General features: G+C 37.4%; 1 protein-coding gene across 1 annotated transcript in view; it reads right to left on the reverse strand.

Moving 5' to 3' along the window:
* Nucleotides 1-6,178: 6,178 nt before the first annotated feature.
* The window catches only part of HNRNPC (heterogeneous nuclear ribonucleoprotein C), a 47,217-nt gene continuing 26,977 nt past the window's right edge, over nt 6,179-26,418 (reverse strand). The window contains exons 4-9 of the mRNA XM_082619429.1: nt 23,968-24,043; nt 23,292-23,339; nt 8,500-8,657; nt 7,875-7,988; nt 7,458-7,618; nt 6,179-7,358 (exon numbers count right to left, since the gene is read on the reverse strand). Of these exons, the coding sequence (XP_082475555.1) occupies nt 7,275-7,358; nt 7,458-7,618; nt 7,875-7,988; nt 8,500-8,657; nt 23,292-23,339; nt 23,968-24,043 (641 nt within the window). The 3' untranslated portion in view covers nt 6,179-7,274. The remainder of the gene's footprint in view (nt 7,359-7,457; nt 7,619-7,874; nt 7,989-8,499; nt 8,658-23,291; nt 23,340-23,967; nt 24,044-26,418) is intronic.

Consider the following 26,418-nt stretch of genomic DNA (forward strand, 5'->3'; position numbering starts at 1 on the left):
AGAAGAGATTCCTGGTTCTATGAGAGCCTATTGGTCTACTTAGGAAAGGTAGGGAGTGACACTTGAGCTAAACTCTAAGGATGAATAGAAGTTAGCTAGGGACACTTGAGGGCAAAGGTGGAGGGGGAGAGCATGGGGAATAAGAGGGACAAAGAAAAGTCCCATATGGTTGCAAAAGGCAAAGTGCAGGAGCAAATGGTAGAGAGGCTGGACAGATGGTCAAGGGAAGACCATTTTTGTCCATGTACACTGTGTTAAGAAGTTTTGTCATTATCCTAAGGACAAGTAAAGCCAGGGGGGTTTTAAGCTGAGAAGTGCCATCATTACATGTGTGTTTTGAAAAGATTACTATGGCTGGTGTGTGAAGTGACGGGAAAAGGATCACAGTGGATGTGGGTATACAGGAGGGTACTAAGCCAGGAGAAAGGTGATGGTAGCATGGACTGGGATGGTGGCAGTCAAGATGGAGAGAAACAAAACAGTTGAACAGATATTTAGGAGGCACATGAGCTTTAAAAGTAGCTATTAAAATATGGTGTGTCATCTTTATTTCTGAACAAATATAATTATGTGTTTACATAGCTAGATGCAAAAGCATACATACATATTGTTAACTTCTGTTATTGTTTCACTAGCACATTTCTTAGGAAAAAAGGTGTGTGACCATGTTGCAACTGAATTGTGCCTGGGATATTCTGAAGCTGCTAAGTACCAATATTGCTTAAGGAAAGAATTGAAGATTGCCATAAAGATGCCAAAAAAGGGAGCAGGGGGAGAACATGGCTAGGGAACCACCAATGAAGAAAAAACACCCTAAGGGCACAATGCAAGGGAGGCAAAATGAAAAACAAGTGTACAAAGGGCAGGCAGGAGGCTGCCATCTTGGTGGAAAAAAGTTGAAACAGGACTCCAGGTACACCAAAGCTAAGACAAAACTTCTCAAGGTCTGTAGAGATTTTGGGAAAACGAACCTTTGAGTCATTTGCAGGAAGAATGCAGAATCCTTGAGAAAGTGAGGGACTCCGCTGAGGGTGTTAATATTTTGAAGGAAAGATGTATATACTTACACTCAGGTGGATGCTTAGGAGGACAAGACAGAACAAGTTCAGGAGTGCCTGCCACGTGCCTGATCCCAGGCTGAGGGGCAGACAGCAGGGCCCCACCAGAATGGATCAGGATTGTATGCCCAGTTAAGAGGGAATGAAAACACTGACAGCAAACACTGAGGCTGTCTCTAAAAGTGTCATGAGAAAACAAAGTGAGGATGCTGCTAGACTTCCCCTGGGGGAGTAGATGCTGCCAAAGGCTGTTCCTCTGCCCAAGGGAGAGAGAGTTGGAATACCTCCAGCTGGAAAAACACTGCGGGTCAGTCCAAGATGGGGGACCTGGAAAGGACCGTGCAGAACATCACAGCATTTCCAGCAGTTATGCAGACAACTTCCTGGCAATTAAACGCCAGCAACTTCTGGGACCTGGGAACGACCTAGCTGCTGCTACCCAACAGCTTTTGTGAAGAATGCGTATAAAATTCTGGGGAAAGGACAAATTTAGCTGGATGAGGAAACTAACAAAAAGTAATCACACGCAGGTTCCAAGCAGGGAGAGGAATTTTGTGGGCGAGGTTGGGCTGGAAGCTGGCTCTAGACAGCTATTTAGCAGACCACCTGGTCCACTACAAGCTCTCTGGTTAGCGTAATTTCTCCCAGCAAGACCAAGACAGTGTTTGAAGTATTACATTCATAACTCTGGAGCAAGTATCCTTGAAGGCAGAGACAAAACAGGCAAAAAAACAAAAACAAACCAAAAAACAGACATTAAGGTCCACTTCTAAGTTTGGATGGGAACTAGTACAGCTGTTAACCAAGGACCAAGCTGGAAATCAGCAGGCTCACCTTCCTCCCACCCGCAATGTGTCTCATAGCCACACCAGCAACTCATTACTGTGGCTTGTGTGGGTCTGCAAAGGTGAGTCAATGTGTGTCATCGAACCCCTTACAGATGAAGAAGTCCTTTCGGGAGGGACTCATCTTGCAATGGCGCTGCCAGGCGCTTTTTATGAGTCATGCAGCCTCAAGGGATGTGTAGTTGTTGTACTATCCTGACACAGAATAATTTTTACAAGGTATTTGGAAAGTTTATGTTGTCTTAAGTGGAAGAAATGGCCTAAAATAGGGGCTCTGGGTGCCCCAGAAGAGCAAAGGAAAATGGGTGAAAATGTATTTTCTGTATTCTTCCTACATTTCTAAAGCCCAACCATGTAGCATAAAACAGCAGCATTTCAGCCCTGCCAGGCATTTTTCAACAATGTGCTTTTCCAATGATTAGGTCTATGAACCACTCTAGTACTCAGTGGACAGAAGGGAAAGAAAAATGAAGATATTTTTTCTCTTTTAAGAGAGTAGGTGCTGACAGTAGGTTACTGTAATTTGGAAATAGTTTTGTCATTTTCTAGGATTCGGGATGTGGGTTCAAATACACCATTTCCTCTCCTAAGGTCCAAAATCCATGGATGTTAAGTCAGATCACAGACTGAAATGTTGGCATCATTTAATAACTATGGGGCTTTAAAGATATTTAATCTCTCTGAAACCCTTTGAAACAGCAATTACCATTTCCATACATATGTAATAGAATTGTGAGAGAATGAAGTAAGACTGTATATGTTAAAGGCTTGCCTAGCATCACGCTGGATGCATCTATAACTTTCTATAAATGGTAGTATCTGCCTGAGCCTTGGGTCACCCAACCAAGTCAGTTTACCACTTAAAAATGTATTTTATTCTACAAGAGGCCTCGCTAAATCAAGGCGTGAGCAACATGGATTAGGCCTGCAGTTGTAGATGTTCTCATGCTAGGGGAAATCTTCAATTTAGGGTCTAGGGATGTTCCAGGTAATGTTCAATGTTCTAGGGAAGTCTTCAATGCTAGTGCCTAGGGCCTGGAAATAATGAACTCAGGATATGAAACATCTTGGAAACAGTCACATTTGTTCACATAAGTTTGTTAGTAATCTGTATCTGTACCTGTTTAGAAACTGCTCAGTATTCTCTAATATTACACTACCCAAGAAGGTAGCCACATACTACATGTGACTATTTAAAGAAAATTAAAATCCAATTCCTCTTCTTTTTTTTGGCTGTTTGGCTTGTGGGATCTTAGTTCCCCGACCAGGTGTTGAACCCGGGCCCCCAGCAGTGAAAGCCTGGAATCCTAATCACTGGATCGCCAGGGAATTCCCCACACTAGCCACATGTCAAGGCCTCAGCCACTGGGCTACCATACTGGTCAATGCATGATGAAACATTTCCATCATCACATAAAGTTCTAGTGGACCATGCTGCAGTTTCTTATTCCCCACACACCTTGGGCTACAACTCCTTCCTATTAACCGCTCTCTTTTTTGGCATTACATGATCCCTTCTCTCTTCCTACTGTGTTTTATAGTTCTAATTTAAGTGGTGGGGGCAGAGTCCCACTGTAGCTCACAACAGGGCTTTAATTCTTCAACACCGTCTAAACAGGTCCCGCTTTTCTTAACTGGGGTTCTAAAATTTTTTTGATAACCTTGAAAGTTTCTAATGAAACCACCTACTGATTTTTTTTTTTTTTTTTCCCGGTACGCGGGGCTCTCACTGTTGTGGCCTCTCCTGTTGCGGAGCACAGGCTCCGGACGCGAAGGCCCAGCGGCCATGGCTCATGGGCCCAGCCGCTCCGCATGTGGGATCCTCCCGGACCGGGGCACCAACCCGTATCCCCTGCATCGGCAGGCGGACTCTCAACCACTGCACCACCAGGGAAGCCCCCGCCTACTGTTCTGAGGCTTTCTCCTTGATTTACTTTAATTCTAATGATTAATTTGATTAGAAAAATCAGAATAACTTGGAACTTCCAAAACCCCTAATTTAGTCTCTGAACATTTGGAATTCTGTCATCCCAGTCAGGTAGACATCTATACCCAGCCTTTTCTCTACAAAGCTTCACTGCCAAGCTTTTACTTTATCCCAAAGGTCTTTCTAAACACGGAAAGTTCTCCAACATAGTGTCCCTTATTAGTCAAATAAACACCATGGTATAAATACCTGTTCTCTGTGAGGTACAGCATTGGTAAAGTGAGGTACTTTAAGTTACTTAGTAGCCCTACTCTGCATATTATATGTAACATTTACTCATCACTCATTTCTATGTCACATCTGTTTACTATTGTTAAGTGGTTTCTGCAAGTAATCAGGGTACTGCTACTTTTTCTTTGATCCCTCTAAATTCAACTGAAATGCATTTTCTTGGTCAAGCTGATCCGAACTAGGGTCCCAAAATTCAAACCCCACTTGACATTGGTGCAGCTGCATTTTCCTCATATTAAATAAAAAGGTCAACTGTCACTGAACTTTATCTGGCTAAGTCCTTCATTCTCCCAGGCCACCACAGTCAATAATGATGCTTCCTGGTTCTCTCCTGAAAGTAAAATTAGCCCATAAATGGTCAGTCAATGCGGTCACAGGCCAGCCATGTGTTCTCAGAACAAAGTACATTTTTAAACTGATCTCTTTAAGTATACAGCTATTTCCTATTCCCCAACTATTTCCATAACACATCCCATCATTTCATCTGGGTTAACTAAAAAACACTAGTACTTGTGAAGTATAGATTGTCACCTGTTTCTTTACTTTCTGTATCATACACCTAGGGCTTTGCTATCCCTACTTATTCTTTTGAACATACTGCTAAGCTGTCCAGAAAATTCCTTTATGGACATTTTATGTCTACTGTATGACTCAAATGATGGTTATTTTTCTTCTACTCTTTCCATTACATTCTCAATCTCATCTGACTTAAACTTATTCCCTTCCAATTTACCATAATCTTGTTGTTCCTGTTTGCACTATTTCCCTTTTCTTTCATATCCAGTTCCCTCTACAAAACAGGGGCTTTAAAACATGCATTGACTGGTACTAGTCTATTTATAATCCTTGCAGGTTTCAGATGCTGGAGTAACATCTGAACTGAAATCTAATGGGAACCCCCTTTCAAGCATTCCAAATTTGTCATCCACCCCAACTTGATATCAAGTTTGCTCCTTTCACTGGTTAGATAAAGGCAAATTACCAAGTACCCTAAGCCAGTGAGCTCCAAAGAAGCCAATTAAAAACTACGTACCATTAGAAATGTTCCAAAGGGATTTCTTTTCAATCATACAACCTTCTCTCTTGCATTCCAACCTTTGTTGGAAACTGCATTCTTAAAATCTTCCAGGCTATTTTCTTAGATTTCATGGCTTACTGAGAAAACCCATCATTCTAAATTTTATATCCAAACAAACGCATCACTGTATTTTACTTTGTTTTGAGCTTTCCACAATTTTTTCAATACTTGGTTTCATATGCAATTAAAAATAGACACTTGCATGCCTGGGCTAATTGGTCCACTACTTCTAAATACTGATGGCTAACATAATCTCAAACAGGTTTTATTAGCATCTTAGTCTTAGAACTTTGACTCCTCTTCTAAGCATCTAGTTTACTTTCTTGTCATCAGTTATGTGCTAAAAGTGAGTTTGTATAACATATGAGAACATATAAGATCAGAAAACAAGGTGGTTAAAAGTATTTTTGACCAAATCATCACACAAAAGCTACGTATATACTGTGAATCTGAGATCCAAGGGCAGTCCAGATCAGCCTTTCCCTTCTATTCTACTTTGTCACCTATTATATAAAATGACTTATGAAATCTTTATAAATAGGATATGACTTCTGCCCATACTAGGTTGTATATAAACGCCTTTGAAACAGCAGCAACTTTCTGGGGAATCCAAGGTTTGTGTGAGTGATAACAGCCCAAAACTAACTGTTTTTGTCCTGCTCTGCAGGAAAAACTGAAGTATAAAACAAATAAACTGGACCTTTCAGGACAAGGCAAGCATCACAAAACTGAAAGCTGTTTAATAAGTCCAGCCTTACAAGTTTGGGTGCTAACTAGTACCATGCCTGAAATTAGTTTATATGGATTGAATTAATTGAAAGTGAAATAAATGTGTAACTCTGTGTCCTCAGTTACCTAGGAAGGCACAGGCTACAAAAGACCAGGAAATAAAAAGCTCTCCTATTTTCAGTAACACTGAGGCACAGACTCAGAATCCATTTGGTAACTGGGGCTACAAACAGCAATTAAAAGAACAAAATGGAAGAAAATACAGGTTTTATTATCCAGTTGTTTCACTTTTCCTAAAATCTTGACATGTTTGAGTCTCTTTCTATTTAAGGTTGAAACAGTGCAGCACACGACAAAAAAAATATCAAAAAAGGTGCCAACTAGACCACAAAGCATTGAAGAAAAGGCTTAATGCAGTTTCCGAACTTTTCCATTAGGATCTAAAAGCCATTTTCGCACAAGAATCTCCACTTCACATCAAAGTTACTTGTCTCCTTAATTCAACACCCAGCCCAATGAAACATAATTTGAGTAGTGTTATGTTGGTATGCATAATAATTATGACTCAAAGAAAAATTTATCTAGTATATTCTAGGGGTTTTGTGGAGGCCGCTGTGAAACAAAGAATTAAGTAAACAATTATAAAATACAAAAATAAAAAACCAGGGTGTTTATTTTTTCTCCAAATTCCTGGTTTAATAAGGACTTGTTTATTTTGAGAAAAAAAGGTCCCAAACATCAGGCTATTCACAAAAATAACCCACAGTATCAACTTTAGAAAACAAATCTTAAAGACTATTACACTAATTATTTTTCTAGAGAATCCATTTGACATGCCAACTCTCATTCACAAAAATACATTGTTACATTTGTGTTGAACAGCCCCACACAGCACTCTTATGTGGGGTATAACACGCATACCTCTAATTCAAAGCTGCTCTTAGGTGCTACTCAACTAATGAGACTGCCTTTGTAGTTAGGGAAGCAACCACTGAACTCATGTATGAATGGAAAGAACTGTACTCCCTGCATAACAAGAGATTATTTTGGAGACAGTTGATAAAAACCATACATCCTTTTTATTGTTAAGTCATAAAGAGGTATCAAAATTAAAAGCAAAAATTACAGGGTAAGACTTAACAGAACTACTAGGAGCATCAAAGGAAGTGAAAACGGGACTAGGCGCAGGGCAATGTGAATTAATGAACATGGGAAGGATAAGGATGGGGACAACAGTGAGCATGTGCTGAAGATACTAGGGGAGAGGATCTGGTGAAAATTTTGATCTTAGACAAGCGCCTAGGTAAAGAAATAATGGGACAAGATTTCTAAACCCCACTATGTGCTTAAGAGTCATCCTCGCCATTGGCGCTGTCTCTGTCATCCTCTCCTTCCTCAGCCTCTTTTTCATCATCCTTGATCAACTCCAGCTGTGAGAAACAGACACAAATAGGATGGAGTTAGAGGCACTCCATGTGTCCCTGACCCCCCCTCCACCACCTCTTTCTTTCCTTTCCCATGGTTTTCACCTGGTCATCCCCCCGATCTTCATTATCATCATCATCCAGTAGGTCCCCCTCCTCAGCAGAGTCATCTGCACCCCCCTCAGACTCCATCTTCACATTAGTCTCCTCTTTCTTCAGGGAGCTGCTGCTCTGCTCCTCTTCTGACTTATCATTCTTCATCTCTACTGGGGATGAGAAGGACAAGTCTGTCTAGGTGTCTAGGGGCAAGTAATGTCCACAGAATGTAGACAATCCCCACTGATGATCATCATAGAACTGCAGCACAAGTCTATATCCTCCCACACAAATGCCCTTCCCAATTCAAATTCCACAAGTTTCACACTAAACTGCTTTATATCCCACTATTCCAACATACACTTTCAACTCTCTTAGACAGCTACCTCTACTTTACACCCAACAAAAGCAAAAAGCACCATTTACCTCCTTGTTTGCTCTGTTCCTTTTCGATTTTTTCCAGGTTTTCCAGTAGAGAATCCACTTTTTGTTTTATCTGAGTCAACTCCTTCTTAATGGCCTGAAGGTCATCTCCTTTCACTTTAATACAAACAAAACCCTAGATTAGAATCAAATGTACCAGAAGCTACCAGTTAACCAAACACACTCCCCCACTAGACTATGCAACAGTAGTCAACAGGAGATCCTTGGAGAGAAATGGAGCCTATACCAGACTGTCCTAGTTATGGGGTCCACCGATCTTTTAGTTGGTAGCTGAAAATTGAATCTAATGTGCCTATTTCCTTAGCAACAGCATTCTTACTTTGTAGGTCTGCTAAAGACCTCAATTCTATTTTAAAAGCACTTTACCAACATATTTTACACAATGAATGGGTGCCCAACTCCCTAAAATCTAATGACTTTTTTCAAATTACCACGGTCTTAAGGATAGAAGGCTGCCTAGAGTTGGCCCCTTAATCACTATTTTCTCATCTTCTATTATTTTGATTATGCAGTTATTTGTACAAAACCTGAACATTATTAACTGCACTAATTTCCATATTTCAACATACAAGAAATATCAGAATCACAAAGCTGCAATAATACATACACTTTCCAGACTTAGAAGATCCCCGCTGTCCACTCTTAGAATTGAAGCCACTTTTGCCCCTTCGTGAGGTGTTTCCTGATACACGCTGGCGTTTTGAGGGCACTACAGCCCGAGCAATAGGAGGAGGAGGAGGAACACGTGCTGGGTAACTGTACATCCTATTGGATAAAAGGAAAACAGAATTCCTTCACAACTAAAAATAAGTCAGGAAGAGTCCAACAATGGTGTCCTTATAAAATGATAAATCATTGTCCACTGTTCCGCAATTATTTCTTTTTGCTAAGTTAATTTCATTCAAAAGGCCAGTTTACTCTTTGATATTTTTAATACTGCAGCTACTTTTCTTCAAGAAAATACTACATATATACACACATATCCAATGATATGGTTGGCTGGAAATAAAAGCACTGGAAATAAAAGGTTTGTGTACAATGGCAGTATTAACAGAACATTACTTTTTACAATGAATGGCCTTTACCTTCATCTTCTTCTTTTCACATATATACTACAATAAGCAATCCATATAAGCCAAATAAAGTACTTACAGAAGACTGCAATTAACTAAGTCTGCAAACAGAGCCATTGGTCACTAAATCCCTGATCTTTTCACCCACGGAAGCATACAAGTAATTATCACTAGTTTGTAATATTACATTAAACCATATAAAATTGCCAATATTAACCATTTTTGGCCTATAGAAACCGGTATTTCATGTGTTAGCTGGGTATACACAGCATTATCAATTCTAACAACATTTAGCATACTCTCCACTCAAAGCTCCAACAGGACAAAGAATACTGTCTATCTTGTCCACTATTCACTACTGCCTAAATCTACTGCCTAGCACACATTTAGCTTTCAAAAATCACTGATTGTTCAACTGCTGCTTCCACTGGATAAGTATCCCAGTGATTGCTAAAGATATACCAAAGTGATGGCCTGGTATTGTTGCTTCCATTTGTAAAGAGAAAAATCAAAATACAACAAAAAAACTTCCCACATGGACATCAGGTTCTAGAAAGTCTCTTTATTCCATGCTGTTACTTTTACAAAAGCCTGTGGCAGCATATGAAGCTAAGACATACCTGTAGGAAAAAAACTTATAATTCTAGTTCTGCACCTTTTTGGCTATTAACTTAACAACCCACCAACTGTTGCTCTGCCTAACCGCAAAGCTTTGAAATTTTATAATTCAACGAGATACCTAGTAACAGTTAACATTTTTTTTTAGGTAGGTAGGTAGGTAGGTTTGTTTGTTTATTTATGGCTGTGTTGGGTCTTCGTTTCTGTGTGTGGGCTTTCTCTATTTGCGGTGAGCGGGGGCCACTCTTCATCGCGGTGCGCGGGCCTCTCACTGCTGCGGCCTCTCTTGTTGCGGAGCACAAGCTCCAGATGCACAGGCTCAGTAGTTGTGGCACACAGGCCTAGTTGCTCCGCGGCATGTGGGATCTTCTGGGACCAGGGCTCGAACCCATGTCCCCTGCATTGGCAGGCAGATTCTCAACCACTGCGCCAGGATTTTTTTTGATGTGGACAACTTTTAAAGTCTTTATTGAATTTGTTACAATATTGCTTCTGTTTTATGTTTTGGTTTTTTGGCCACCAGGCAAGTCCCCAACAGTAACTCTTTATCATCACTACTTCCTTCCATTTTTATGTAAAGCTTTTCATCTTCTGGCCCAAAATTTTCCAAAGTATAATGATCCAGAAACTATAAAATATCAGTGTTCAGAAACTACTTTCCTTTGTGTAAGGTGATGCTACTTTGTACAATTTCTGGGGGTAAAAAAGTGAGTTATCCACATCTTTAGGTATGAAGAAACATCTCATGCCTCAGCCCTGTTGAATTCAGAGATCTAACCTACCTTCCAATCGACTCACTCTCACTGGCATCAGTCTCCAAACCAATGATCTAGCCATTCCACATTCCCTACACTCCAAGGCATTGGAATTTCCTTTTGAACCATACTAGTTCATCTAATTGGGGTAAATCGCCATAGCAAAAATGAAGAAATATAGTCTACTTTCAATCTATGTAATGGCCTCCTGAACACAAATGGAAGTCAAACGCTCTAGTTCTCTAAAGAAAATGTATTTTAAAAGATCAACTGGTAATGCTTTTTAGTGCCACAGAACTTAATTGCTGGTTAAGCAAAAATGGGCTCTCAAAAAACTCACAAAGATTCCTCTAAGGAAGTTTAAGTAGACCTTGCCTTATAAAATGCCAAAGTGCATCCATGTGAAAACATGAGGCAAAAACACAAAGAGAAAAACCATACCTACTGTGATAACCCTTAAAGTCAAAGAAATAAATAAGAGGAAGCTCAGTATAAAAGCGTCAAGAACCAGCTACAAATTAAGTAACCATTTTCCTCACAGGAAAGCTATACAATAAATCACAGGAGGCATCAAAATGATAAAGCCCAAGTCATTAAAAAGTCTTCATGAAAGTTTCACTATTACCAGAGGAACAAACACTCAACACTAAGAGAATTATGGCTGCACCCTGAATCAGAAATCTGGACACTAAGTGTTGGTATAAAAACTAGTCAGAAATAAAAGGCTATTAAAATACCACTTTAAAGAAATTAAAACATTTCTGGACACACATTAGCTAATAACATAAACAGATAAGACAAAAAAAAACAAAAAAACAACCCTCTATCCTAATCTCCAAGCTAAAACATAAGCATTACAAGGCATTTATTAAATGTACAGGTTTTCAAAGGCAAGCTTCTTAACTAGATGTAACTCATAGTGATCTTCGGCCTCAAAAACCCTGATTAATAATAATACATTTCAACCACTACGAAAGTATTGATAGAAACAACTAGAATAAAGTATTAGTGGGCTTCCCTGGTGGTGCAGTGGTTAAGAATCCACCTGCCAATGCAAGGGACACAGGTTCAAGCCCTGGTCCAGGAAGATCCCACATGCCGCGGACCAACTAAGCCTGTGCGCCACAACTACTGAAGCCCATGTGCCTAGAGCCCGTGCTCTGCAACAAGAGAAGCCACCGCAATAAGAAGCCGCAAGGAAGAGTAGCCCCCACTCGCTGCAACTAGAGAAAGCCCACACGCAGCAACAAAGAACCAATGCAGCAAAAAAAAAAAGTATTAGTAAAAACCTACGTTCTCCTGAATGTTTATTTAATGTACCATAACTGTTACCACTCTTAAAAATTGGATAAAAAATAATTTTAGGCATATTCATTATCAAATTCTGAAAACCAACTAATTTTCAGGTATTGTTGCCCACAAAAAATGTGAATAATAAATGCCATAATGTGAAATAATTTATAGGTGAGAGCAATCTAGTAAGATCACCCCCCCCCCGACAATACTGATTCATCAAATTCACTTTAAACATGCAATCTCATTATAATTTCATTCAAGGGTTAGGAGATACTTTTTCTTCCACTTCATTATTTTTCATCTACAACAGAAAAATTTCAAGATGAAGGTTCTTCCTCATTACCTTTGATTTTCCTAGAAAAGGGATTGATTTTATAGGGTACTATGTTTTGGGGCTTTACAATGTCTGAGACCCCCTGAAATTGTCTGCTAAAATTCTGTGAATGCTCTGACTTAAAACAATCTACAGCTTCTACAATTTCAATTGTAAGTTTCCCAGTATATCATCCAGAGTAAACCTTCAGAACACACCACTTATGTAACATTATGCTGTACAGTTTTGTAGAAAAGGACTTTACAAAATTTATCTTTGGCCTTGTGTGGACTGAAGCATTATACTGCATGAGCAGACTATCAACTACTGATACTCATGAATACCAGAATTTAAAAAACTGTTCCAAGAATCAAGGCCTTCAATATTTGGCATCTTTGAACATTATAAATGTATTCCTGGTTATTTCTTCCTCACTCTTTATAAAACCTTCTGAGAAACCATATTTGAATGATTTAGGTAACTATTTTCCAATCTTTTTTTAAAACTACCAAAACTTTTGCCGGATTATATTGACGGTACAACCCCATCAAGTAGACTTTATATCTTACCATTCTTTTTTAGTAATTAACACAATGAAATTATCTTAAATTTATTATTGAAGACTATGGTATACAATTCTAATATATAAACTTATTAAAAACTAATTTTTTAAAAAGTTCACCCTAATCTAATTTTAATAGTATATATTTCTTTAAATGTCAAAGCTTTATTTTACAAATGTGTAGACTACTGACTTTAACTACGTAAGGGAAAAGAAGTGCAAAAAATGACAATGTGACATGTTTAATTCAGGTTTACATTAAAATGAAAATATAAAACTGTGTTATGTCAAATACTGACCCTCAAAACCCATCTTCATGATGTAGTTGGAATTCATCCTGTTGAGCTTTAAAATAAACTAGCGAAATTCTTAAAATTTGTGATTTATTTCTAAGTTAAGAGACAATTTCTAATTGTTATTTGTAGGCACCCCTCCACAAATGTTGCCTTGAGGAGTCTGGGAGAAGCCAAACTAGATACAAGGGTTAACACTTGTTTTGCTAATACAATTTGCAGATAGAGTGCCAATTACCAAGGTAAATTTGCATAGTTGCACTTTATGGTCCTTAACTTTCTTCAAGTTGCCCTTTATGGTCCATTTAAGGATACAGACTATCTGTATGACAGATAAAAGTAGCAACAGCAAGTACTTCTAATCTAAATGATAAAGGGACTAAATGATAAACCAGTCTGCTGTACAGGATTCATTCAATATATAGGGTCATCCAAACTATCAAAATTCAATTAAATAACAATTCTTTAACTAAAGGGGAAAAAAACACATAAAAGAGGTTATTAGTATCTCTGTAAGGTTTAAGAACCTTGCCCAAAGGTTGGGGAACACCACATGCACTGCTGCTTACAAAGAGCAGGAATCAACAGCCTCTATATATGTAGAACCAATGGAAGCAATCAATAATTGGTTCTGCAATCTTCTTTTGAAAAGAACTGTTGATATTAGTATTTAGAGATATTTTTGCAAATTCAAAGATACATTTGATGAAAAATTGTCCCACTGATTTTTACAAACAGTTTTGCAATAGAGGGAAAAAATACTGAATGTACATACTCATTTTAAGATGCATCCAATCTCACAACTTTTAAAATATGAAAAGCTGCTTCTTAAAATTAAGCAACTAGGGCTTCCCTGGTGGCACAGTGGTTGAGAATCTGCCTGCTAATGCAGGGGACACGGGTTCGAGCCCTGGTCTGGGAGGATCCCACATGCCGCGGAGCAACTAGGCCCGTGAGCCACGACTACTGAGCCTGCGCGTCTGGAGCCTGTGCTCTGCAACAAGAGGCCGCGATAGTGAGAGGCCCGCGCACCGCGATGAAGAGTGGCCCCCGCTTGCCACAACTAGAGAAAGCCCTCGCACAGAAATGAAGACGCAACACAGCAAAAATAAACAAATTAATTAATAAAAAAAAAAAAACTCCTACCCCCAACATCTTAAAAAAAAAAAAAAAAAGAATAAACTAAAATTAAGCAACTATACTGAACTTTCTTGATGGATTCATTGGGAAGCTATGTTAACATAAAACTATATGTTTCATAGGAAGGCAATTTGAAAATTCACTTGAAAAAAATAATCTGGGCGATAAAATGCAGATTGCTTTGAGTCCTAAATCAATCTTTTTAGAAACAGGACTGGATCCAAGAAAATATTAAGAAAAAACCCTTTTTAATCCCTGGCTTTGCTTCTGTTTATAAAACTTTCCATCCAGGTGATAATCTTTTCAAGACTCCTCAATTTCCAAAGAATTATACTATTACTCATTTATCATGATGTCCTCAACAAACATTCCCAAATGTCACTTTGGATATTTCCAAAAGATAATGTCTTAAACTCAGTGTGGTCCAATTTTTACTTTTTAAAAAGCTGAAATTATAAACAGTATTTATGAAAAATACTGTTTATAAACAGTAAGTTAGGAACATATAAGCTCATTCATTCCTATATTCTCATATTATCAAGCCAGGTCAGAGTACAATTCTCTCTTTTCACTTACAATAAAATTTCTTTTAAGGAGTTGTCTGAGAAAACAGATTTGTGGTTGCCAGGGGAATAGGGTACAGGGAAGAGCTGACTACAAAGGAGCTTCATGGCGAATTTTTGGAGGTATGAAACTACCTATATCTTGACTGTACTGGTAGATACATGGGTACACATGTAAAAACTGTACACCGAAAGAGTAGATTTTACTATATATATATATATATATATTTAAAAAGTTTTCTAAGTTGCCTCCACAATTTCTGTCTTTCCATTCTCTTGAATCTCCTTGTAAAGTTTTGTGCCCCCACCATTATCAAAACCTACCCTTATCACCAATGATTTCCACACTTGCTACTGCCTACTTTACATCTCTCAAAGTGGATATCTAATAAGGAGGTTAAATTAACATGTCCACAACTCATCTGTTATATTTACCCCTCACCCTGGTTCCTTCTATGTTCTTTCCCTATCCACTGTTTCTATAAATTCCAAGCCAAAACTTTGGTGACATCTTTGATTCCTCTCTTAGCCCTCACATAGATCTGGAAGCAAATCTGTCTGCATTAACTTCAAAGTTCAACTACTTCTCACCATTCCCACCGTCACCTCCCTGATCCTTCCCCAAATGATTGTCTAGATAATTCCATCATCCACTTATTATCTATTTTCAGAATAATCTTGTTAAAACATTACAATTAAGATCCTTTCTGCTCACAACTCTCCAATGGCCTTCCCCTCATTCAGAGTAAAAACTAAAGATACACATCTTAACAGTGCTCTATATGTGTTCAACACATTCATCTTCTCTGAGACCATCTATTTTCCACTAGTACCCCTGGTACACACAACAATGCCTCATAATAAGATATTAACAAATACTTGTTGAGAAAATAAATGACTTTCCTAAATTGGCCTCTAGGAAAGAATTTATCACAAGCAACGTTATCAACAACAGATAACAAACCAAACCTACCCATTTAAGGAAAGCCAGTAGGATCAGTCTGCCTTTTTTCTAGCTTTATAAAGACTATTGGGAGAGTTTTTCCCTAAGAAAATCAGACAAAACTTGAATAATAATCTACCACAAAACCGAATCCTTTTTCAAGCTATTTATTACAAAATAAAAATCAGATCTTGTGCCTATAATGTATGTAATTTGAGCCTATTATGCCGTGCTTCCTGTAAGGAAATCACAAAGACAATCTTCCATAGATGAGTTTCTCCTGCTATTATACTTTTTGTACCCTATTAATCTGTTCCCCTTGCTAAACTCCACTAATCTCACAGTAATAACACACGTATCACTGTAAAGTAATAAAGGTCCTGGAAAAAAAGTTTATCCACCTAAACAAGTCAAATTCGATTTGGTAGACTCTGTTTCTTATTCCTTGGATTACAGTTTAAGAGGGTATCAAAGTATAATCTTATCCTGTTTATCAAAAGGATATGTCCTCTTTCTTTCCTTGAAAAATAACATTAGTTTCCTGGATATTCTTTCACTATTCCCAACAGCTTTGTTTCAAAACTACAGTCTGGGTTCTCTAACTTCCGGAAGAACAGTCTTTACTCATTATATTTCTGATACTGAACACTACTCAAAATTTGTTATACCTAGTTAGGACTAACTTTGTAGTACTCCAAACGTGTACTGTCCAGCTGAGTAGTGACTGGCCGTGTGTGGATAATTTAAAACAAATTTAAAATTCAGTTCTGCAGTCATGTTAGCCACATTTCCCATATGTGGCTGTCTACCACAACAATAGTGCACATATAGAATCATCACACAAAGTTGTATTGGACAGCGCTGTTCTGGTTTGTTCCTTCCATACATATACCTATACCTATATGTAATTTCCAAAGAGAGCCTAGAATTCTACAACTTTAAGTCTGTAACAAAAACAAACTAGCTAAATGTCCTTAGTATAAACTGATAGTTACACATCTCCTATGAGCACAAAGCAAAATGGTGAAACTATAAAAAAAAAAGCTAAAAAGAGTAATAATAAACTTCAAAAATGATATTAGGTACTGTATCCAGAGACTTACATCCAGAATATATGAAAAAGCTTTACCCAATATAAAACTGGGCAAAGGATCTGAACACATTTCTCCAAAGATGAACAAACAGGCAATTAGCACATGAAAACCCAACATCAGCTTTTAAGAAAATACAAATCAAAATCACAATAGGATAATCCTCACACTAGAATAAACAACAAAGATACATAATAAAACAAATGTTTGCAAGGATGTGGAGAAATTAAAACCCTCATAACATGGCTGATAGGAAGGTAAAATGGTACAGATGCTTTGGAAGACAGTATGACAGTCCCCCCAAAAGTTAAACAGAATTATCGTTAAGACCCAACAATTCTACTCCTAGGTACACACCCAAGAGAAATGAAAACATATGCCCATGCAAAAATGTATATACCAATGTTCAGAGCAGCATTATTCAAAATCTGGAAACATCTCAAAAGTCTACCAACTGATGAATGGATAAACAGAATGTGGTATTATCCATGCAATGGAATATAATTCAACAATAAAAAGGAATGAAGTACTAATACAGGGTGTACCATGGATGAACTGTGAAAAATTCACGGAAGAAACTGGTCACAAATGCACATCTCATATGATTCCACTGACATGAAATGTCCACAATAGGCAAATTTATAGATAGAAAGCGGATGCTATGCCTTGGGATAGAGGAAGAATAGGGAACAACTGCTAGTAAGTTGTTTATTTTGGGGGTGATAAAATGTTCTAAAATTAGATCATGGTCATGACTGCACAACTCTGAATATATAAATTGAACTGTATACTTTAAAATGAATTACATCTCAACAAAGCTAGGTTTTAAAAAAAGAAAAAATTAACATCAAGGAGCTTGACAAAGTATACCCGGATGGAGAATGTCCTGAAGTAGATTCCTAAAACAGCAGAGGTTTCCTTTCCATTAGGTAATAATGTACCCAAAACACCACTTAATTAAGAGCCAAAGCAGATTCTCTGATCTAGACTCAAATGCTTCCCCTTCAAATAAATATCTCCCACTTACTCAACCAGAGTCCAGGACACAAATTTAAATCCAATAATATCACATTTATGTTCAAAGTATAGTCATACTAATATGTGCACTCATCTAAAATCTTTCTGCCAACTACAACATGATCAGGTTCCCATAAGAAAGAACCAACCAACAAAAGGGCTCTAAGCAAATGAAAAATTTCACCCTATGCCTAAAATGACATCTAAACTGTCACCTAAAGAGGCATCTCTTAGCTTTTTCAAGTAGCCAAGAACCCTCTTGCTCTCTGAATCACATGCCCTTTCCAAGCAGATGGTCGCACTCAATTCTCCAAAACTTAAATATTTCATGTACTCTTCCTTCATACACACATACAAAGCCCATCTCTTGGGTCCAGTGTTGCTCAGGAATATCAGAAAATTGGAAGAAAAGGAGGGAGCCAAGAAGACAGCTCCTCTAACACCAATAAGATGGGTGGTGGTGCCTCCAATCCATATACTGTATTTTTTGACTTCTTAATTCAAAACCTAAAACACTGTATGCCTAGAACAAAATAAGGGCTCAAATATTAGTTTAAGGAATATGATGGTCAGCCTCTTTTCCCTGTCTTACATTTCAATGGAGATTCCCCCACCTCAACTTCTTTTCTCCACTCTCTACCACCAGCATACCTTAGTGGAAAAGATCTGTAGGGTAAGTATCAACAAAATTGCTTATTTCCCAAAATTCTAACAACTCAAAGCTTCCAAACACTTGTCACTTAGCAAAAAAGGTTATGCCTTTAATGGCATAATTCTAGTCATAAAAGATAAAAATCTCAGCTTTACTTGACTATTTTCTCCCTACAAGGCACCTGGCTCTCATAACTTTGACCCAATAAATCATGCCAAGAGCAGTCTACCTCAGAAATTTCTCCCCATTCCAACATTTACAATGGTAACTACACATCTTTTCCTCCTCCAGTTTCTCTTTTCTAGTCATGGGGTTGTTTATAAGACATCACTGCTAATATGACACAACTAAATATGCCATACAACTGCCCCTGACGACCAACATTCTTTCCAATCACAGCTGGCTGCTTCCCCAAATATGCTAAGGATATTCATAACTGTGTATCTTTATTAGAGATGTACCCTCACCCTATCTGCCTAAAAAACCTCCTGCTTAATACCAAAGGCAGGTTCAAATACTGCCCTTTGTGAAACTACCTGGAGCTCTTTAAATTTTAACAGGGGAGCTTACAGCTCCCCAAAGGGCAACACAATTCATCTTTCTGAGACAATCCTGTACAAAGCAAGACACATAGCAGCCCCTATTAATTTCATAGCACTTTCTTTACTGTATAATATAGTACATATCATGCATGTGCCATATTTGATCTGCTTATAGATTTACTTCATTCCTCTATTCATGGTGTACTAGCAATATTTACTTAATATATTTATATGTGGAGTAATAACTGCACTCTGAAAAATCTCTAGTGGAACAACTTCACAGTTCAGTCACTTATACACTGTTGACATTATTATCCATATGCAACTTATGATAAGTTATGTAATATAAAGTCCTCAAAGACCACGGAACTAAAACCAGAGTCCTTTTGAACCAGATCTTTTGTTTACCAGGTGTTTAACATGTCGCAGCTATCATACTATAGCCTATTATCAAATCTGACTAAGTAAGTGCTCCCAAGTTCTTTATAGAAGAATGACTGAGAAAGAATTACTCCACTGTCCATAACTGGTATTTCTTTTATTCAAATTGAGACACAATTCGCATACCAAACCACAAAATAAACCCTTTGAATATGTACAACTCAGTGATTGTTAGTATTCTCACAAATTTCTGCTATCATCACCACTCTGTAATTCCAAAACATTTTCCCTGGGTGATCTTATAAGGGAAAGAAAAGCGGGACTACAACTGATTACAGAAAGTACATCTGAAAGCTTTTCCTAAAAATGGATATGTTTTTACACTTAAGAAAACATTGTAAATATTTGTGGCAGAAATCAGAAACACTTATAAATCAATGCAGGGGATGCGGGTTCGTGCCCCGGTCCGGGAAGATCCCACATGCCGTGGAGCGGCTGGGCCCTTGAGCCATGGCCACTGAGCCTGCGCGCCCCGAGCCTGTGCTCCGCAACGGGAGAGGCCACAACAGTGAGAGGCCCACGTACCGCAAAAAAAAAAAAAAAAAAAAAAAAGAATATTGCCAGGTTAGCTGTGACAAACAATTTCATACGTGTTAGCCTATTGAAGAACTTTCAGATCTACTTTTAGTATATTCCAATCCTCTTGTGTGAAAGATAAGATTCCTCAAAAACTATATAGCTTTAAAAAAATTTTTTTATTGGAAAAGAGTTGATTTACAATGTTGTGTTACTTTCTGCTGTACAGCAAAGTGTATCAGTTATACATATATATATCTCCATTCTTTTTTAGACCCTTTTCCCATATAGGTCATTACAGAGTATCAAGTAGAGTTCCCTGTGCTATACCAAAAACTACAGCTTTAATGCCTGTTTATCTCCAACAATGTGCCAATTATTTTTATTACAACACTTTCAGTACAACAGCATAATGTGCCTTCTAATGATCAGTAATTTCAAAAATAAATGACTAAATATCAATGTGGAAAGAGAATTAAAATAAAGAGAAATTAATTTAAGCACTTGAAAGAAAAAACACTCAAAGGAACTGCTTCACACAAGAAGTCCTCTAACAGGAACTACTCCAGCAACAATTTCCCTAGAAGCAACAAGATTCAACAGGACGCAACTCAAACTGGATCTTTGTCAGCTTATAGGACTTATCAGACTTTCAACATCAATGAACAATATGTTTTGTACTCAAGGGTAATTGATGCAACTCTCCTAGTTTTATACACAGACCCCCATGAATATTCACCCAACTTTGAGCCTTGTATTCCTACCAGAAAAAAAAGTGTTAACAAATCTGTGAGTAATTATAAACTATGCATGACAGTTTATAGCATATTTGAAAGAGCTGACAATGTATCTGAGTGACATTAACAACTCTATCTAAAGTGGTAGTTTCACGTATGTTGGCAATTTATGTTAAACTCATCTAAGAACTTCCAACATCTATTACATCAGGAATGGCCTTAAGAACAAATAAAAAGACAGGCCTAATTTACATAATTTATGAAAAAGGTAATTTGCGTTAAGACTACAGAATCCAATCTGCTGTCTCCTCAGAAGACAGCATACTAAAATATAAGTGACTCAGTTAAGTTTCAATATTTGATTATACTCCAGTTTTAAAGGTAGAGTATTTATAATCTTTGGGACATGATCACCAATACCCACAAATACCCAAGCAAAAATACAAATCACTCTAATTCTCGTAACAAAACATCATTAATCACCTACTCCCTGATATCTAAAATATATATATCTCCTTAAGAAACACCCAATGTCTTCATTCTTAAAGTTTCTAACAAAGGTCAGGCTAATGATGATTAAAGTGCATAATACCTTCATGGAATATTCTGGTCTCCTCTCCCACCTCCCCCATGTCAAAAATGAGAAAAGAAAAGAAGAAAATAGTACTTGAATCTCAACTAGCCTCCAAATCTACCCCACTAGTTCACAGGGAATACAGGTGGCAGAGGAACATGCTAAACAACACAAAATACAATCTGCAAAATCTGTGGTCTAAAAGAATTTCCAGTCTGTGGAACACTGATGAGATTATTTTAATTTAACTATTTTAATTATAAATGGTATTGTCATTATGTTTATAAAAGTAGTCTTTATCTTTTACTGATATACTACTTTCTTATATATGTATATTTGAATTAAAAAGTTACATAACACAGAGTAAACAAAAAAGTTGAAGTAACTACTAAACAGCATGTCTAGAAAACAAACACCAATCAGTCTTCATTTCACTATGAAGACTTCTGTCACATAAAGAACTCTAATTATGCTAGAGATGTTAGTTTTTATGGAGAGGAATGGTGCGGTGTCCATGATTCCCTTCATTTTGATATTACAGGAATATTCATGCTCTAAAAAGACTGGGAATTCTTGACTGATTAAAAGCATAATAATATTTGAGGGTTATTTTATAATGCAATCTGTCTTCCACGTTCCTTTAGTCTTCATAACAACTCTATTAGTAGACATTATTATCTCCATTTTAGGGATAGGAAAACTGAGATGACATATATGACTCTGGTCATAACCTTTTCCACTAAGTTTTTGGATTCCTCAATTATTCTTTTCTCTGCTCTGTATCAGCTGCCTCCCTAACATAACAATAGGTAGTAGAAATGTCAAGTTTATGTCTTGAAATATTCATGTGAATTTCATGTTCTTCAGGGTATGACTAAGGACTAAAGTGACTAAGTAGACAGATTTAACCTCCATTTACATAACAGGAAGCAGAGTTTTCAGCACATCTCACAGCCAATTTCCCATCTTCTTAAGAATCTAACAGTTGATTCAGGATGTTACTAACTATATCTTAATCTTGTGAATAAAGCATCTTCAGGATGACTTCTGAGAGAAAACGATACCATTTTCCTAAGAAGTTTTTCCATTCTTAAAATGTTTGTTTCCCCAACAGACCTCGGTATATATTTAAATGAGCTCTATTTCCAGCTACTATTTGGTTACTCCATCACTCATCAGAATTCTTTTTCTACTGGCTGAGATTAGAATGGAAGGTCAAAGACATTCCTTTTCACTGACACTCCATAATATCAAGCAATACAGAGAATAATTAAAGGTATTCCCTTGCCTCTTGAAAAACTAAAAAGTGAGGCCAACAGTGGTGCTGTCACCAATTTTTAAGACCAAATAGCAGTGGTAAGAAATTTGAAGATATTTCTGCAAACATCTAAATGATTTCACTCTTCTCTGCTGTCTCTAACTCTTTTACTCAATTTTGAAATTCCTCACTTAAAAGAGCTTTTCCCAAACTTATTTAGAGTGGGATGATAAAGGGATGGTCCAAGTTTCACTGCCTCACCAAGACAACTAAAAGTAAAACTTTAGAGGACAATTCTCATGAAGGTAGAACTGTACACTGTTAAAATTTTCTATGCACTCAAAGTCATACATAACTTATCCCTATCCACACATCTACCAATTTTCTCATGACTTTTTCAAATACAAATGCTATTCTGCAGGCACAAGAAATCATAATCATTATTCCAACCTCCCTGCCTTTTAGAACTGTATCATCACCCCCAATCTACAATACAAACACTTCAACATTAGCTCCTAAAGCAATCTGTATTGTTAATTCATTATATATGCTTATTGCATCCTATTTCGTATTGGTTGGTTTGCTCAAAGGAGACTATTGGATTTTTAAGGTTAGGAATCATTTTTTATAGTTTTGCTGTAATCCCTTACAATGCAAAACCAAGGGGCCAGTATGCAATAGGGAAATAATGAAGAGAACATGATACTGCTAATTTAGTCCCATTTCATCACTAGGCAAGTCAGTCCTTACTTTTATGTGGCAAACAAATTAAAACATTTGCCCTGACAATATATATAAACTGATTCTTTGAAATCAACAGAAACGACACCTTAGCTAGTCTACCTCTGACGATTTTGGGGAAGATTTTTTCATTATGTTCTGGCAGAAAGAGGGGGTTTTATTTGAAAACATGTCTGTTATTCATTATTACAAAATGGAACATTACTACACAATAGAAAAATAAAATGGTTCTCACTAGCTTCTTTCTGGAAGAGACAAAACATTTTAAACATACCTGTCATAATAATCCCGTTGAAAGTCATAGTCCAAGTCAAAAGAGGAGCTGAAAAATAAATACCGAAGAGGATTAATTTGGAACTGTTGATGTAAATTCACAACAGCAGATGGGAAAAAAAAAAACCCACGCTAAACCAACCCAACAAATAGATCAATAGATTAGCATGAACTAACACCCAATCATTAAACAACAGATCTCTAAATTCCAATCACCTTAGGTCACTGGCCATTCAGTGGCCAAACTGCAAATTTAGATGTAAGATTGCTAAAATGTCAACACACAACGTAACAGCTAAAATAAGAACATGGAAAAATACAATAGTAAATTAAACATTTTTATGCCATCCTCCTTCCCTCTCTCCCTCCCCAGCTTCTTAGAAGCTAAATAACTCCTCTTGAAGGACTGTAATTTATGCTTTAAATACCAAACTACTCTTTAATAGTAAAAACCTCAGGGAATTCTAATAATTCTCTGGGAAATGGGGTAAAAGGAGGTATATTAACACAAAACTAATAAAGCATTACTTTCGCACATATAAAACATACTACAGTTAACCCTCCCCACATCCAGAAAACAGATAGAGAAGATGCCCACTGATGGACACAATGCAGTTATAAATAATAAAGTTCCGGACCTGAGTAGAGGGGACGGAGAAGGGTGTTCTGGTACTGACCCGTACATCTCCGCTGCAGATCGTTTCACACCTGCTTTTCCTCGGTTCACTTTTGGCTCTGCGGCCAGATTAATATCTGAAAAAACAAAAACAAAAGCTTTAATGACACCTCCGTTGAGGGGTAGGGTCGAGTGGGGTGGTCCTCAAACTGCAGCTTTTAAAGTGTACGTGGCCATACACATCAACAAAGGTCAAAAGATGTACCTCACCTTTCCTTGTCATATAAAAAAGGCTCAAGAATTTTTTACAAGGTTTGGACTTAATCTTCCATTTCTTTGTCCTCTGTTCTGTACCAACAAAGCATTCATTATGCAAAACACATTAAGTTTGTCTCTGGTACCTTCTACCCTCAGCTCGCACACTTCAATGAGAAACTCTCACCATTCAGAGAGTGCTCACTCAGTTACTATCAAAGAAGAAAAGTATCAGTGACCAACAGCTGCATTTCCAGAAATGATTCTGTGCATTTAAAATAAGCACAAATATTAGGGATGAGTAAATGACCTCAGAGATATAAATATATAGCAATTCATGAATTAATATGGTTGAAGTATGGCACCCTCAAAATTACCCCCAAAAGGGAATTTTAATTCTCCTTACAAATAGGATAACCTGAAAAGCTGCATATAAAATACTTAAGAAATACTGTGCAAGGCTGCCCTCGTGGAGCTAAGAAATACTGTGCAAGGCTGCCCTCGTGGAGCAGTGGTTAAGAATCCGCCTGCCAATGCAGGCGACACGCGTTCAAGCCCTGGTCTGGGAAGATCCCACATGCCGCGGAGCAACTAAGCCCGTGCACCACAAGTACCGAGCCTGCGCTCTAAAGCCTGCGCGCCTAGAGCCCGTGCTCTGCAACAAGAGAAGCCACCCAATGAGAAGCCCACGCTCCGCAATGAGGAGTAGCCCCTGCTCGCCGAAACTAGAGAAAAGCCTGTGCACAGCCACAAAGACCCAACGCAGCCAAAAATAAAAATAAATAAATAAATTTACAAAGCAAAAACAAACAAAACTCTATTTGGAGAAACTATTAAAAAAAATAAAGAAATTCTGTGCAAGCAGCGAGATGCTTAAGTAAACAACCTTTACATGCATGCATACACACTCCAAGAAAAGGGAAAGACGCAAAAAAAAAATAAAAATAAAAAAAATCCTAGTTTCCATATACAGCGTAATTTTTAAAATACCTATGCCAGAGTGCCCAGCTGCTTACCATGCCACTCACTACCTACGAAAGAGTTCATGTTCTCCCTCGTATTTTAACAGAAGAGATCATTTGTCAAAAAACAATTAGCCAAAAGCTACCCAGCTCTCCAAAACTCAGTTTAAATGACTGAAAAACAGACATTTAAGTACACTATTTGCTAAACACAATTACATTTATGAATAATCTTCAGAGTTCTTGGCTCACTAAACATTTGTAATTTTTAATATGTAATGTTTATTAACAACCTTGCTTTTTACAGTTTTGACTTTGGAATCCTAAGATTTTACAAAACTAAATATAGAATTTTAAAATCAATTTAAAAATGTAATAACAAAATGAAACAGAACTAAACTATATATCAAGTTGATTATACAACCTTATAATTATTTCATGTGATTCTAAACTACAGTATAGTTGACTCTTGAACAACATAGGGGTTGAGGCCCTGACCCTCTGCACAGGTGAAAATCTGCACATAACTTAACAGTTGGCCCTCCTTATCCGTGGTTCCGCATTGGGGGATTCAACCAACGTTCCTGTAATACTGTAATACATATTTATTAAAAAAAAAAATTCCACGTATTAAGTGGATCTGCGCAGTGCAAACACGTTGTTCAATCAAAGGAAAACTGTACTAAGTCAATATCCAAAATAGAATATATAGTAATAAAATGAACCTCAAATCTAAAATAACATTTAGTAATCTTAACTTTGGTAAAAACACCGATATGATTGTTTGAACCCGTGGTACAAAGTGCACGTAAAAGCATACGTTTTGTTTTCTTAAAAAAGTAGTAAGTGTCTCCTATTCTGCCCAAGATGCAATTGAAATTCAGTAACAATAAACACTCCCGGTATAACAGGTTTCTAAATAACTCCCATTAAAAGGAGCCAACACTCTTATGAAAAAGGGACAAACTCCAGGATAGATCAAGAAATACACAGATGATCTGAAATATCTCGTGGTACCAGAAAGCAAAGAAGCAATGCAATATTAGAAGAGTAAGGTCTCAAGGACACAGGAACCAACTTGAAGGTTATCGATCCACTGGCCAAAAACGAAATATCCTGAGCTCTAAAGAATGATTTGCAATGGACTGAACATATGTAATGCGATCTAAAGTTCAGAATATAAACTGTTTCTCAACAGAGCTCAGATCTCATTTCTCAAAATCTGAACATGCTAGATCAGAGAACCCTACTGGGAGAACCAATATCTAAAACAACCTTTTATTGAGTGTAACATA

This window comes from Mesoplodon mirus (assembly GCF_964341445.2).
Source record: "Mesoplodon mirus genome assembly, chromosome: 4".
Classification (NCBI taxonomy): Eukaryota; Metazoa; Chordata; class Mammalia; order Artiodactyla; family Ziphiidae; genus Mesoplodon; species Mesoplodon mirus.